General features: G+C 47.7%; 5 protein-coding genes across 6 annotated transcripts; 2 read left to right on the top strand and 3 right to left on the bottom strand.

Annotated features, from left to right (window-relative positions):
• The first annotated feature begins 5,198 nt into the window (after positions 1-5,198).
• On the top strand, positions 5,199-5,778 carry LOC112350477 (16.9 kDa class I heat shock protein 3-like). The gene has a single exon (XM_024686747.1). The coding sequence runs from the start codon at positions 5,306-5,308 to the stop codon at positions 5,714-5,716; it is 411 nt and encodes a 136-aa protein (XP_024542515.1). The 5' UTR covers positions 5,199-5,305; the 3' UTR covers positions 5,717-5,778.
• A 1,089-nt stretch (positions 5,779-6,867) lies between these two features.
• Positions 6,868-10,082, top strand: LOC112350488 (pentatricopeptide repeat-containing protein At2g13600-like). Its single transcript, XM_024686792.1, has 7 exons — positions 6,868-6,935; positions 6,991-8,834; positions 8,895-9,004; positions 9,072-9,312; positions 9,381-9,484; positions 9,555-9,758; positions 9,816-10,082. Exons 2-3 carry the CDS (start codon positions 6,992-6,994, stop codon positions 8,906-8,908), a joined length of 1,857 nt encoding a protein of 618 aa, XP_024542560.1. The 5' UTR covers positions 6,868-6,935; position 6,991; the 3' UTR covers positions 8,909-9,004; positions 9,072-9,312; positions 9,381-9,484; positions 9,555-9,758; positions 9,816-10,082.
• Positions 9,452-9,998, bottom strand: LOC112350489 (arginine decarboxylase-like). Its single transcript, XM_024686793.1, is given in 2 exon segments — positions 9,452-9,743; positions 9,745-9,998. Coding segments are annotated over 2 exon segments (540 nt in total). The 5' UTR covers positions 9,993-9,998.
• A 19-nt stretch (positions 10,083-10,101) lies between the features above and the next one.
• On the bottom strand, positions 10,102-10,524 carry LOC112350490 (arginine decarboxylase-like). The gene has a single exon (XM_024686794.1). The coding sequence runs from the start codon at positions 10,397-10,399 to the stop codon at positions 10,118-10,120; it is 282 nt and encodes a 93-aa protein (XP_024542562.1). The 5' UTR covers positions 10,400-10,524; the 3' UTR covers positions 10,102-10,117.
• A 3,219-nt stretch (positions 10,525-13,743) lies between these two features.
• LOC9633909 (peroxisome biogenesis protein 19-2) lies at positions 13,744-14,927 on the bottom strand. 2 transcript variants are annotated; one of them, XM_002981669.2, is made up of 5 exons: positions 14,823-14,927; positions 14,709-14,751; positions 14,414-14,660; positions 14,048-14,346; positions 13,744-13,998 (listed from the first exon to the last, which is right to left on the bottom strand). In XM_002981669.2, the coding sequence occupies exons 1-5, from the start codon at positions 14,860-14,862 to the stop codon at positions 13,926-13,928; spliced, it is 702 nt and encodes a 233-aa protein (XP_002981715.1). In that variant the 5' UTR covers positions 14,863-14,927; the 3' UTR covers positions 13,744-13,925. The 2 variants fall into 2 exon arrangements, with proteins under 2 accessions (XP_002981715.1, XP_024542528.1); XM_024686760.1 differs by having other exon boundaries at positions 14,414-14,652; positions 14,823-14,924.
• Between the last annotated feature and the right edge of the window lie 268 nt (positions 14,928-15,195).

The raw sequence follows: 15,195 nt of genomic DNA, 5'->3' as shown, positions 1-15,195 counted from the left end.
TCCTCTCCTGTCTCCGCAACCTTGGACATTTGGATAGCACCTTCTATCTATCATTCGCTAGGGACTTAGTCCCTTGGGCTTTATCCATTGCCCTCGCGACATCAAACACCACCTTCTGGTGTTCTAGAGTGTTTAGGTGTCCCAATGATGGCTTTCTTGACAATGAGTATTTCCTTTTATGACATTAACTTACTATATCGCAACATAAGCAACTTATCCCCCGCAAGGGTATATCCGACTTCCCTATGCTAGAAGTCTTGGGTAGCTACCTTCTACCCGTTTAACCAGTTATTTTGCACCTCTTGCTTAGTTGCCTCATAGTTGTCAAGTCCTACAACTCATTGCTTGGTGCTTTCACACTTCCATCTTTATCTGGGTCACTGCACTCCAACTGCATGCTCTGCAGCTTAGGCTATGCCATTCCCATTTCCATTGGGATTCCTTTGGCAAGGGGTTCTCATGAACCCACCAACATAGCCTTAAGGTATCACACCTTGGCACATTTGGTGTGTCCACACCATCGACTCCACGAGCCTACCTCTATGACACTTCTTCTTTGTGTCTAAGTCTTTGCCAAGACCAATGCCACTCTTTCTCATGCCAACCATCCGTTAGCACTACACCATAGAGGTCACACACAACTTTGTGTCAAAGTTGTTTTCTTTTTGGGAACACCTTTCCCACGACTTTAGCATGGCACATTTTGCCATCGATGAGATACCCTCTGTTCTCATCCTTGGATCCTATGATCCCCCCCCCATCCTTTGTGGGGTACAACACACCTCAGTCCAAATGCTTCCATCAGTCCTTTTAGGACCATCCCTTGACTCTACTTGAGTCATCCAGCAGTTTTGGACTTAGTTAATCCACAGACCCGTAAGGTCCTACTTGTGAGGCACTAGCTCACTGGAATACACTTCTTGCATTCCTGTCCTACTCAAAAGGACTATTTTCACAAGTGTTACTCCGACACTTGATTTTGTTCTCTGGGGGCAACCTTTGCCCCTTAGGACTACTTGTCCATGTAATGAGAACACCAACTCATCCACTTAATACACCCCCAACTCCTTGGGTTGTTCCAACATTTATTAGAGGTAGCCCCGGCTACCTTTTCAAGGACTTAAGTCCTCTTCCGTATTTGACCTCCCACGGTCATTACTTCTGGTCTCACATTCATGAGCACCAACCTCAACTTTATGAGGAAAATCTTGTGACTCCTTTATTGCTTTGGAGTCTTTATCTTTCCTATGATCCCAACTGTAGTTGTTTACCACAACTACATTAGCCAGTTTGCTAAGTCAAATGCTCATCTAGATCACATCCTCAACTCTTTGAGGAAAACCATATACTGTTCCCAAGATCCCAAAGTCGTTCCATTATTAGCCCTTTTCTATCCACCACCTTGTCTACAAGTTCACACATGAACTGTAATGGAGAGCCATATCTTCCCGACCTGCTACTCCTCAAGGATAGGCCCACTTCTCGGACCTTCCGTTGCCAACACCAATGGTGATATACTTGAGCACCAATAAAAGTCGGACTAAGGAACAGCTCCGATACCAAATTGTAAGCGACTAAATTTTCCATTCTACTTTAGTCACTTAACCACACCTCTGACCACTTGGAGGAGTCTCATTCACAACCTCCATAAGTCCAATCCAGGACTTGGGACTTGCTAGCCCCGAGAATGGCATCCATGCCACTCAACATTTGCACTTGGTCCAAGTGCTCCACGTGTCCGATCCCATGACCGACACTCAAAGGTACCACCGACATAGCAGCCCGTTACGCTAAGGCCATGCCCAGTCACCTTTGCCACACTGGTAGTCCAATACCACTTGCATCACAGTCTTGGCTCTCCAAGACTAGGCAAACCATCCGTGAGTGGTCATCTCAGATCCACTCCTTAGCATCCTTAGGATGCCCACTGACAAGTGGAATAGCCTTCCCCAATATCCCTCTGTCAGTCCCCACTAAGTCCCTTTCTGCCCCTGGCCGTGTTTGCCAACACTGCCACTGGATCGAGACCCACAGGCCCGACCACTAAGTCCCACGGTCCTCTGGGACTTCCTCACCACACGACTGTGTCCTTGGTCACTACCCCTGAGGACTGCTCCTCTTCCTTTCCACAGTCTGGGCCTTTGGGACAACATTTCGGAACACCGTGGCCTTACGCGAGCCACCTGGGTACTCTCCTCGCCTTCTGCCCTTGGGTGCTCTAGCCATGGGCTTAGAGCGGGTTCCGTTGAGCCACACCAGGTATCCAAGTAGGTAGTGCCACCCACACTTGGACTGGGAGCATCGGCCAGTCGATCTCCCGGGGGAACTAGAGCCAGCTCTTGAACACTTCACCAAGCTACCCCGTTTGTCGGTCTGTGTTCACTCCAGTCTTGGACTTCCCAGTGGGCAGCTCATCACCCAACACTGGGTCCGGCCTTCCTGGGCCAAACTGGCCTTTCCTGGCCAAACTGGCTCCACTGCAGTCCTCCCCCTTACTATACTTTTGGAGCTCACCAAACCCCCCAGGGTCTGGGAGACGAACGCTTTGGGCTTTCACCCTCTCAGGCTCCGGACTCGGACTCGGACTTGGACTCGGACTCAGACTCGGATTCGGACTCGGACTCGGGCTCGGGCTCGGTCTCGGCCTCGGCCTCGGTCTCGGTCTCGGTCCCGATCTCGGTCTCGGTCTCGGTCTCGGTCTCGGTCCCGGTCTCGGTCTCGACTTCGGACTTCCATCTCGGACTCCATCTCGGACTCCATCTCGGGTCCATCTCGGGTCCATCTCGGACTCCATCTCGGGTCCATCTCGGACTCCATCTCGGACTCCATCTCAGGTCCATCTCGGACTCCATCTCGGACTCCATTTCAGGTCCATCTCGGGTCCACCTCGGACTCCATCTCGGACTCCATCTCGGACTCCACTTCGGACTCCAACTCGGGTCCATCTCGGGTCCACCTCGGACTCCACTTCGGACTCCATCTCGGACTCCATCTCAGGTCCATCTCAGACTCCACTTCGGACTCCAACTCGGGTCCATCTCGGACTCCACTTCGGACTCCAACTCGGGTCCATCTCGGACTCCACTTCGGACTCCAACTCGAGTCCATCTCGGACACTCCCATGTGTCATGTGTTGGTCCTTTTGGGTCCCTTTTTGGAGCCTTGCCTTTTGCTCGCTTCGTGCTCGTTCCTCGAGCACTTCGTTGGGAGTTCCACTCCCGCTCTTGACTTTTCAAGTCGGAGCTTTTGGTCCAAACGTGTTACGCTCGTTTGGCTCTCGCTTCGGCCACTACCATATGGTGCCCTTCCGGCTCCACTTTGGGGCCTAGGGATTTTGTGTCTCACAGCAATCACCGTGAAGTGATCGAACCAATGGTACACATCATCCCCAGGATTCCCACGAAAGAACTTCAGCCGAACGCGAGGATTGGCACCGAGAGCAGGAGTTGGACCACATGCTGTGAATGCCGCCATCAATTGAGTTTGGTTGTTCAATTGCAAGCGCATAGCATCAAACAATTGAACCAACTGCTACTCTAAAGTCAAAGGAGGAGATTGCTGATCGGCTATGAAGATGAACGAAAAAAAGAAAGAGCAAAAGAAATGACAAAAAGCTGGAAGGAAGTGGTAGATCTAGACAATGCAAAAAGCTAGATCTAAACCAAAATCCTAAAAGGAAAGAACAAGAAAAAGGAAATGGAAAAAGTTAGATCTAGATGATGCAAAAGCTAGATTTAAACCGAAATCCCAAATCCAAGCACTCTTAGGGACACCCCTCACCTCCACTAATGTGAGTGCATGGAATATAGAAAAGGAATACAGAAATATACATATTCATTAACTCAAAAACCCTAGTTTATATATAAGAGCGAGTGGTCCGGATTGAAACCAATCCGACGGCTACCAAAATAAATTAATTGGAATTTCCCTGTTTGACCTTGTTTAAAACAAAGGCTGCTTAAAGAGTAAGATTTTTGCATAAAAGTCCTTGACCCCTCGGCATCGAACCTGGGTCGAGTACACCGGTTTACCTTTGCACTTACCTGGTAGCCATCATCTCAGCAATTGGGTTTTGATAATAAAATATCATACCATCTACGTGAACCATATGGCATCCATGGCAGTTTGTTAGATCACAGATCCACCCGCATTCGCGCTGCTCGAGGCCAGTGTTTCGTCCTTGGCAGAAGCGCTTCCCCGATTTTAGAGGTATGAGGACGGGATCTAGATGGATCGGGGCGGTGCTCCTCTTCCCAAAATACTTGACGACCACCACGTGGTGGGATCCAAGGACGATAGTGGCGCTCTGGGTGTGTGGAGTTCACTCGGTGGTGGATTAAACCACTCGAACGAAGAACACTGTGGATTATTAATAAAAATTAATAGAGTAGATCTCTCAGAGAGTTTTGTTCGAGATTTTCTCACGCTCATTCGCTGTTTCTATGAATGAAGCAGGGAGGAGAACAACTGGTGGCTCATTCCCGTCGCTCTGCTTGTCTGTAAATGTACCCAGGCAAGGATCGTAGATTGGCAGATCCAGGACCGGACTGTCTATACCGAAGACCTTTCATCCAGCGACACAAAAATGTCAAACATTGGAACCGTTGCTGCTCCAAGGTCAAGTTTGTTTTAAATTTTTTTAACTTTTGTCCATAGTAGAATCGAACCTGAAACGTGTGCTTTGGGAAACGCCTCTAAGCTATGTGAATAATAACTTATTGAGCAAAATTTTTGCATAAAAGTCCTTGTTGGCATCAAACCTACACTTATTTGATAGTTATGATCTCACTATGTACTTGAACCATTAATAAACTTTTGTCTTTGGGAATTTGTTAGATCGTTTGATTATCCCTGAAGGACTCATAAGAAGATTCTTGTTTTAACATTTTTAGCACCACAAGGTTTTCAATATTAATCACAATATGTTTTTTAATTCCTAGGGGATGAGCAATTCTTGAAAGAAGCTAGCTGGATTGGTCCAAACCCCAGGGCTTTGCAGGTTGCAAACTCAATTATATTAACTCTTGATCCTCTATCGAGAATATTTCAAATTGGGATTTTGCATGGGGACTTTTCCCCAAGTATATTATACACCTCACTTAAATGTCCAAGATTTTTTTGGTCAAGTATGGAGCTAACTAGAGTTTGAGGGTATAGATATGCTAGAGTCCTCTAGAATATGTGGGAACACTCTAGAGTGTCCTAGAGGTGTCATCCCAGTGTATAAAAGAGGAGCAATCGCTCACATCTAGCATTGATCAAGTCTATTTGTTTCTAGCATTCACCCAGCAAATCTCTTGCCCACATGGCTTTGTATTTCTACGGTTCAAACATCTTGGATCCCTTTGAGGACATCTCGTCCATCTTTTCTTGTGACAACAGCAGCGCCGTCGCCAACACTCGCGTGGATTGGCTCGAGACACCCGAGGCACACATCTTCAAGGCCGATCTCCCGGGTGTGAGTAGAGAGGAAGTGAAGATCAGCGTGGAGGACGGCCGCACTCTCCAGATCAGTGGCGAGAGGAAGAAGCACGAGTCTGACAAGAGCGATAAGTGGCACCGCGTGGAGCGCAGCCACGGCAGCTTCTTGCGGAAATTCCGGCTGCCCGAGAGTGCAAATGTGGAGGCGATCAAAGCTACAGTAGAACACGGTGTCCTCACTGTCACAATTCCAAAGATCCCCAAGCCACAGCCAAGAACAATCCAAATAGAATAGAGAGCGGTAAAATGATGGGAATAAAGTGAAAGCTCTCTTTTAACTTTCATTTCTAATTATTTTACAATAAATAATATTAAATGATGTTTTCTTAAATCCTAATTTGAGTTTAAGAATTATAAACATTTTTGGTTTGATGTTAACATGCGAATATTCTTTGCCTTGCAGATAACATTGGCAAGAATCGAACCCGAAACGCATGCTCTGGGAAACCGATGTCCTAAATGACTGGTCTAAGTTCTTTTAGTGAGCTAGCGAACCAGAACAAGGGCTACTTAAAGAGCAAGATTTTTGCATAAAAGTCCCTGTTGATTGGACCCTTCGGCATCGAACCCGGGTCTTCTATACCGGTTTACCTCTACACTTACCTGGTAGCCATTATCTCAGCAACCGGGTTCCAATAACAATATATCATACCATCTATTTGAACCATATGGCATCCATGGCACTCTGTTAAATCCCGGGTCGACCCGCATTCTCGCGTCCTTGGCAGAAGCGCTTCCCCGATTTTAGAGGTAAGAGGACGGGATCTAGATGGATCGGGGCGGCGCTCCTCTTCCCAAAATACTTGACGACCACCGCGTGGAGGGATCCAAGGACGATAGTGGCGCTCTGGGTGTGGGGAGTTCGCTCGGTGGTGGATTAAACCACTCGGCCAAGGAAGGAAAATCGACAGGAGAGTTTTGTTCGAGATTTTCTCGCGAATGAAGAAGTGAGGAGAACAACTGGTAGCTCATTCCCGTCGCTCTGCTCGTCTGTAAATGTACCCAGGCAAGGATCGTAGATTGGCAGATCCAGGACCGTATCGAAAACACGGCCAGGTTTTGGGAGGCCTGATCAAATCTCACAAGAACGCTCTCTCGGCATCCAGTGAGTTTGCATAGAGCAAGCACAGTTTTTTTCATTATCCTCCTATTGTTCTTACTATTTTTATTTTCCTGTAAAAGAAAGAAAACGAACCCAAAAATGGTCATGAGTTATATAAGTTCTCTGAATGAAAATTTTCCACAGCGCCGCTCCTCCACCGCCAGATAGCCGCCAGAGCGCCACCACATCTGCCCAGATTTTACTACGATTATTTTTAACGGTCAGGATTTGTTCTTCGTCTCTAAACCTCAAGAACCCTAAAATCAGATGATTGGGCAAATCAATGTCGCGCTACGAGAAATGGCTCCAATCCAGCTGGACGGCGACGGCCGCGAGCGCGATCTCCTCTCCGGTAAGAACATCGGCTTGATCAACGCAATCATTGATGGATTTGCGAAACGGGGCAGGATGGATGAGGCACGCCGCATTTTCGATTCCATGGATCGGCGCACCGCGGCGTCGTGGAACTGCGTCATCGGCGGCTACGCGCGGTGCGGCCAGCCGGAGCTCGCGCTCCAGTTCTTTGGGCGGCTCCATGCCGAGGGGTTGGATCCAAACGGCCGGAGCTTCGTCGCGGCTCTCCAGGCGTGTTCTTCGCTGGCCGCTAGAGAAAAGGGGGTGAGAGATTTACAGGGGAAGATCATCAAGCTCAGGAGCCTCAAGAGAGGCTTGGCTCTTCATTCCCAGCTCCAGAGTGGTGGATTCTTGGTGGACAGGTTCGTGGCCAGCGCCCTGGTGGATTTCTATGGAAAGTGTGGCACCGTGAGAGAAGCTCTAGAGATTTTCCAGGCTGCCAAGTTGGGAACAAAGGACGTGGTTTTGTGGAGTGCCATGATCAGCGCTTGCTCGCAAGGAGGGGAAGACGAGCTAGCCTTGGAGCTCTTTGAGCTTATGCTTTTGGAAGATGGAGTGGAGGCGAATGCTCGGACTCTGGTGGCCGTGCTCGACGCTTGCACGAATCTGGGATGGCTGGACAGGGGCGGAGAGATTTACTCGAAGTTTGCAAGAACAGGGACAGGGATTTCGTCCAGCGTTTTCGTCTCCAACAGTCTGATGGATATGTATGCAAAGTGGGGGAGATTGCTGGATTGCCGGCGAGTTTTCGACGGGATGATAGAGCGGGATTCGGTCTCCTGGAATGTTTTGATCATGGGATATGCAAAAGGTGGCGAGGCCGAGCGAGCTCTTGAGTTATTCACGGCCATGCAAGCGTTAGACGTGGTCGTCAGCTCCAGAACTTTGGTGGCCGTTCTCCAGGCATGCTTGGATATGGCCGAGAAGGAAGAGACTCGGCTTGTGGATGGAAGGCCCTTGAAAGTGGCGTCGCTGGAGAAGGCATTGGCTTTTCATTCCCGGTTTCTCGACGGGCTGGAAGATGTTTACGCTGCAAACAACTTGATGAGTCTCTACGCTTGGTGTGGAAGTTTGGATGATGCGGCTCGAGTTTTTGACAAAATGGTGATCAAAGACTTGGTTTCGTGGAACATCATGATCGAAGCCTACACCGAGAGTGGAAACCATGAGCTGGCCCTGCAGGAGTTTTCGAAAATGGGACTCCAAGGACTGAAACCGGACTCGCAGACTTTTGCATCGGTACTTAAGGCCTGTGGTGGTCTTGGAGCACTACAGGCTGGACAGGCAATCCATCGTCTGATCGAAGAAGCTGGGGCCGAGAGCTCTCCGGCGGTGGCAAACTCGCTCGTAAGTTTCTACGGCAAGTGTGGTGACATGGTGGAATCTCGGCGAGTGTTTGATGGGTTTCCAGACAAGGACGCAGTGTCTTGGAGTGCACTGATCGCGGGATACAGCCGTCAAGGGGACAGTGACGCGGTGTTTGATCTGTTCGAGAGAATGCAAGAGTTTGCCAAGCCGGACGCTGTGACATTCTCTTCAGTTCTATCGGTCTGCTGCCACTCTGGTTTGGTCGACAAGGGGATGGAATACTTTCACGCGATGTGCTCGGACTATGGACTTAGTCCGAGTGTGGAGCACGTAATCTCCATGGTTGATCTACTTGGACGTGCTAATCGGCTGGAGGATGCGCTTGCGATGGTGCAAAACCTGCCTGTGGAAGACGTGTGCTCCAGGATATGGATGGCATTGCTTGGGGCTTGTTTCAAGTGGAAAAATGCGGTGATTGGAGAGGTAGCCTTTGATGCGCTATCAAAGGTTGACGATCAAGGTGGTACAGCTTATGCTCTCATGGCAAACATATACTCAGGCTCAAACAATGAAAACCTTGAAGTGATCGGTACGTAATGAAGTTTCTATGACTTTGCATTTATCTAAACTCTTGTTTTTTTCTTTGCAGCTGGATCTTTGTGATGTCACTTCACGAGGAAAGAGCACAGAAATACCAGGTGGATACGGGCACACGAGCTCAGCACTCGCTAGACCCACTGCTTCGTCAGCTTTGCAGCAGTAAGTTTCTGTAACAAAGCATCTCTTGGACTAACTAGTGCTTTCCATTTGATTTTATTACAATCAGGCACTCAGGGTCTGGAATAAGGACCTATTGTCAATCTGGAAGAACTCGAAAGCTCTTGAAGCCTTTGATAAGTTTCTCAATCTCGCTGCTGCTAGTGCTGGCTCCTATAGCAAAAGTTATGGAGTTCAGAAGAGGAAGCTCGGCCACTATCTCGCATTTATCGCACAGAAAGTCATCGGCAAGAGTTCCTGTGACTCCGAGCTCCCACAACCCAATGGTGATCCTAAGCTCATAAAAAATGGTATCAGGTTTGGCTGCCAAGCTCACATTTTCTCTATCAAGGACTAAAACTTGTGGAATTTGTTTCAGGCGTCGCCGAGATGTGGAAGCCAGCTCCAGAGCTGTATCAAACAACGGATGGTCGTCGCTTGCTGCACAATTCATCTTGCGGCATCGAGAGAGGCCAAGAGAAGGTAACTCGGACTGGAGCTTTGCAAGGTTTGAAGGCACTTGCTAATTCTCTCGTGCCTTACAATCTTGCAGCCTCTTGCAAGATGGAGCATCCCGGACTGCATAAGAGACGAGAGTACCTTGGATTGGACAACAACGTCGGCTCCCTGCTCGAGTGCCGTTGCAGGAAACCTCGAGTGGAACATTAAGTGCGCTCCATGAGCCTCGTCAACTATGATCGGGATACCATGCTCGTGATACACCTATGCGATCTCCTCCAGGGCTACACACTCCATAGTAAGTTGGCGAGACAATCAGAACAGCTCCAATTCCCACTTCTTTTCTTTTCTGCAGATCCAAAATGGCCAACTCGATGCTCTCTGCGGAGACACCATGAGAAATATCCCAGAGCTCGTCATAACAAGGAAGACCATAGTGAGGCATTGCTCCAGCAAGAACCATGGCTGAGAATGCCGAGACGTGGGCGTTCCCGGGGAGGATCAGAACGTCTTCGGTCTTGCAGCAGCTCATGATCCCCGGTTGAATTCCACACGTAGAGCAAGAACCATAAGTACCCTTGGCAGCATGAAAAGGAAGAGATCAGAGTGCTCAATTCCACTCCAGGCGACGCTAATATCAGACTCCAGGGATCCATGTCATGCAGCTCCGAAAAGCACGGCGGCCATTTGCTGCGCTTCGGCTATGGCTTCTTGTGGCGAGTGCAAGTTATCCAGGCCTGGCAGCTCCGGGAGATCAAACTGGAAGAGTTGAGCTCCGAGAAGCTTGGAAATCGAAGAGGGCGCTGAGGAGCCGCGGCCGTGGCCTGGGAAGTGAAACGCAGCGACACGCTCCTCGCCGGTTCTCTTGAGAGCTTCTAGCAAAGCAGCTGAGAAAGAAGGGAGTAGTAACGGATTGAGCACCGTCGTCGGCAACGCCATGACTCCTGAAAGGGAAAGAAGCACGAATACTTGATACACGATATTGTTTCAGGAATGCAAGATCCACAAGCTTTCATCAAGGTCTCAAATGTAAATTCTTTTTCCTTTTATCTATACCAGAATCGAACCCGAAACGTATGCTTTGGGAAACTGAGGTCCTACTTAACTGGTTTAATCTATTTTAGTTAGATGAATAATAACTTATTGAGCAAAATTTTTGCATAAAAGTTTGGACTCTTTGGCATTAAACTCAAGTAGTTTACCTCTTGATACCCATGATCTCAGCATATCATACTATGTACTTGAACCATCAGTAAACTTTTGGCTTTGGGAATTTGTTAGATTGTCTGATTATCCCTAGTCATAGTATGCTATGAAGTACTCATAGAAAGATTCTTTTTAGCACCACAAGGTGGATTTTAAATTGGTGGGTTTCTCTATTAATCACAATGTTTTTTTCAATTCCTAAGGGAAAGCAAGCTAGATGGATTAATCCAAGCCCCAGACTTTGCAGGTTGCAAGCTCAATTATATTGATCCTCTATCAAGAATTACTGAAATTGGGTTTTTATATTTTCATACACCTTCTATGGTTATATTTGAATGCACTTATATGTCTAAGATTTTTTTGGCTAAGTATGGAGCTAATTAGAGAATGCGGAAATATTAAAACATTCCCTAAAGATTCCCTTAAGGCATATTCTAGGGATGCTCAGTCAATCTATCCAGTTGTTTTAACCAGATTTTAGCTCCTTGGTTTCTGGCCACTAGCGAGCAGGAGGAGCAAAAGGAGGATCTCCAGAGGAGTATCAGGAAAATGTTAGGCTAGGATATTCTTAGAGGAAAAGAACAGCACTCTAGCTAGAGCAAATGGAGCAAGCAGCTATGGAAGCTCCAACAAACAATCACAATCACCTTATAGATTATATCGGGATTCTGCGGTAGGAACACCTAAAAGCGCTGTTGACTAATGCGCATGCCTAGTTGGCACGCTGGTGAAGCCATTCTTCTCCCACTATATAAACTGGCTAGTGTGCATATCGTCTCTGCGCTTGTTCCAAGCACTATGAAGAATTCCAAGTGCGCTCTCCTCATCCTTGTTTCCATTGTTCTTGCATCTTCAATCAAACAGGCTTCTTCTGCTGCTCCAGTAATCGATTGCCTCAACGTCATGCTTCCTGAAGCTTGCCGTGTTCCAATTCAAGGCGACAAGTGCTGCCAGCTCCTGATCGACATCGCTGAGACCTGCGGCTGCGAGCTCAACCTGTTCCAGAATCTCAAACTCACCTGCGACGATGAGTTGTGCCCCTCTCCAGCTCCATAATAATCCTAATCCTCGAACAGTAGTTATAAATCAATTGCATCTCATGATGCAAGGTCTTATAATAAGAGATTTGCCCAGGTCTCTTGGCTTAGAGACCTGAGCTGTGTTCCCTCATGGTGCCGGCTGATTTTGAACTAGTGCATGCTGGAGAATTCTGCATTGCAGCCGTTTTCTTAGGTCCTCCAAGCTAGCACCAGCTAGCTGATAGAAGAAAATATTTCTATGCATTTCTTCTGGACCATCTCATCTCTGGAGGAAAAAGAAACAAACAAAAAAAAGGCATCACAATAAAAGACAAGCATACCTCACTCTCCGGAATCGTGGAACCCCGTTGCTCATTTTCGAGAGGCCAGACAAAGTTCTCGACCGGGAGAAAACTTCGAATGCAGGGACACGAGGAGAGAGATTTCGCGAGATCATCAAATAGATGTGGGAGTGAACAAGACCACGTCAGCGCGCAGGGCCACGACGCTGCCACAAATTGTCACGATAAACTCATACATTTAACCATGTATCAACCGTCATAACAATAATAACCACATGGTATCGGAGCAGGCAAGAGGAACTTATTCGAACATTTTTTGCCTTACAAGTAGCATTGGCAAGAATCGAACCCGAAACGTATGCTTTGGGAAACCGAGGCCCTAACCGACTGGTCTAAGTTGTTTTAGTGAGCTAGCGAACCAGAACAAAGGCTACTTAAAGAGCAAGATTTTTGCATAAAAGTCCTTGTTGATTGAACCCTTCGGCATCGAACCCGGGTCTTCTACACCGGTTTACCTCTACACTTACCTGGTAGCCATCATCTCAGCAACCGGGTTCCAATAATAAAATATCATACCATCTACTTGAACCATATGGCATCCATGACACTCTGTTAGATCGCGGATCTGCCTGCATCTCGCTACTCGAGCTAAAATCGGGGAAGGGCTTCTGCCAAGAACGAAATGCTGGTAGATGGATCGGGGTGGCGCTCCTCTTCCAAAATACTGGATCCGAGAATGATAGTGGGGCTCTGGGTGTGGGGAGTTCACTCGGTGGTGGATTAAACGATGGAGAAACCCCACTCGCCAAGGAAGGAAAATCGATAGGAGTTTTGTTCGAGATTTTCTCGCTCACTTGCTGTTTCTATGAATGAAGAAGGGAGGAGAACAACTGGTGGCTCATTCCCGTCGCTCTGCTCATCTGCAAATGTACCCAGGCAAGGATTGTAGATTGGCAGATCCAGGAATGGACTGTCGAAGACCTGGGAGCTCTGGAACATGTCCTTTCCTCATTACATAGTACGTTCGCAAAATTATTATTTGTGATAAATTAATAATTTAAGAAGTTCAAACAATATTTTAGTAAAGTTTCAAGATTGTTAATAGTATTTTTGACACTCTCTTATACAATTTACCAACGAAATAGTTTTTGATTAATCCCACAGTCAGTTAAAAAATTAAAATCCATTGTGAACTCACAAAAATTAAAATCTACATATAAAAATATATATTGTGCAGAATTATCAACAAGAACACTTGGACATTTGTCTGAGGTGGCAGATGGCAAGAATAGAGAAGGAGGTTAAAGAGTTTTTCAGAACTTTGTAATAGCCTAAAGGTGTTTTAGGTGAGAAATTAAAAAAATCCGTATGCATTAACAGTTAATTTTGTTATTGTAAATTTGTTAACATTATCAATCCTGACAGTGTTTTAGAAAGTTTATAAATTATAAACATGTTTAAAATTAATCTAATTATATATAGTAGAACGAAGTGTTTAGAAATTATAAACGCGTTCCCTGCAAGCCGGCCTCAAGTGGTCGCAGGAGTTCTTCACGATGGAACCGTTCAAGCTGTGGATCGAGAAGCGCAGGGAGAAGCTACGGCGGGACTGCCGCGAGGATTGGACGAGACCCCTGAATCCTGTGAGTTTTGCAACAAAGTGCTGCAAAGTTGGGACTCCTTGACAGCAAAGTATAGTGAGAATATCAAAGCTGCGAGAAACAAAGATCAAAGCTAAGATCAAAGTGCGAAGATAAAAGAGAGACACTTTGAAAGGAGATATTCGTTCTTCTGCCTCTTTTGTGATGCATAGCTAGCTCCTGGAATGCATGAAATTCCTTATCGGAGTGTCTCCTCCACCTTTTTCCTTCCCCCTATGAGCTTGGAGCTTGGAAGTCGGAGCTTTGAACATGGAGCTCGACTCGATCGATCCATGGTCTACATGATACAGCAGTTCGCGTTCTCGTTTGCTAGGCCCGGTGGCAAGGAGGCCAAGTTATCCGGTGAGAAGCTGGGAAAAAGGAGTTAAGAGAGGACGAAGAACACACACACGGACTTACATTTGCAAGCCAGGAGCGAGTTCTTCGATCATCTCCGCCGGGGGTTGTCCGCAGCTCTGCATGGATTGCATCAGCTCCATGATGACATTGAAGTTGTCCGGGGTGGTCTCGTAGACGTGACAGAGCTGCTTGATGAGATCGTGCTGCCTCGAGTATCGATCAAACTCCTCCTGGCTGAGTTTCGACTTGTTGGCGCTGAGCCACTCCGGGTATCTCTCGCCAATCTCCAGCATTGGCTGATAGAGCACGTCCTTCGAGAGGAGCTGCTGCATGAAAGTCCCCATCACGGATTGTAGATCCTGAAAGAAAAATAAAAACCTTGAGAATCGCAAGAACAACGAAGAACACGAGATCTTTCTTTTTTACCTCTGTTCCAAGGTAAGACTCAAATTCCTTGGTCATCTTCTCCAGGAGCTCTTGCTCTTGCTCTTGCGCCTGCGGCAATGGATCAATGCGGTGCACCGTGTCCTTGGTCTTCTCCGCGAGCTTCTCCAGCGTCGCGTCCCTCGAGCTCACATCTGGATTAGCGCTGGAGCTGCTGCTGGACGACGATCTCTTCTTCGCCACTTGCAGCGGCGGCAAGCCCTTCCCGAGCGCCTGCGACTCTGGCGATCTAACGACCGATCAATCAAACCCCGGGGGAGGAGAGCCGCTTGCTTACCTCGAAGATGGAGCATCCGCCGGCTTGAAATCGCCCAGCGCACCTGGCAACACAAGACAAGAAAGAAAACCCCATGAATCCAAGGAATTCGCCGTGCGCGCGCGCATCACTCACTGTCCAGGAGACTATCGAGAGAATCGTCCACGCTCGCCATGGCGGAAGAAGCAAAAACCCAGGCGCTCGGAAGAGCCCTAAAACAGGGGAAGAACCCTACACCCTAACAGAATATGCATTCATATCCTTCTTTTTTGCCCTAATATTTAGGGCCACAGAGGGGTGCGCCCTTATAGAATCTTTTAAATTGGAAGAGGCGGGAAGAGGGAGGAGAATGCGAATGCTTTTGGGCGTGTGTGGATGCAGCGATCAGGTCGATGAGCTCTCGGGAACTCGCTCGCCTATACGGTCCCGCAGGAAGATCCACCACACCCATCCACAGATCGTCCAAAAGGTATCCCATCAAATCTTCTTCCGTGTGATTCTTTCTTCC

This window comes from Selaginella moellendorffii, unplaced genomic scaffold, assembly GCF_000143415.4.
Source record: "Selaginella moellendorffii unplaced genomic scaffold, v1.0 SELMOscaffold_50, whole genome shotgun sequence".
In the NCBI taxonomy this organism is placed as follows: domain Eukaryota; kingdom Viridiplantae; phylum Streptophyta; class Lycopodiopsida; order Selaginellales; family Selaginellaceae; genus Selaginella; species Selaginella moellendorffii.
Note: the sequence above shows the minus strand (reverse complement) of the source record. Positions and strands in the feature narration are given on the sequence as shown.

Bases quoted from the DNA above. Each gene is read 5' to 3' on its own strand.
- LOC112350488 (XM_024686792.1), top strand. From the start codon at position 6,992: ATGGATGAGGCACGCCGCATTTTCGATTCCATGGATCGGCGCACCGCG.
- LOC112350477 (XM_024686747.1), top strand. From the start codon at position 5,306: ATGGCTTTGTATTTCTACGGTTCAAACATCTTGGATCCCTTTGAGGAC.
- LOC9633909 (XM_002981669.2), bottom strand. From the start codon at position 14,862: ATGGCGAGCGTGGACGATTCTCTCGATAGTCTCCTGGACA. The intron at 14,752-14,822 runs GTGAGTGATGCG...TTGTGTTGCCAG, and splicing joins TCTCGATAGTCTCCTGGACA to GTGCGCTGGGCGATTTCAAG. The intron at 13,999-14,047 runs GTAAGTCCGTGT...CCTTTTTCCCAG, and splicing joins CTCGCTCCTGGCTTGCAAAT to CTTCTCACCGGATAACTTGG.
- LOC112350490 (XM_024686794.1), bottom strand. From the start codon at position 10,399: ATGGCGTTGCCGACGACGGTGCTCAATCCGTTACTACTCCCTTCTTTC.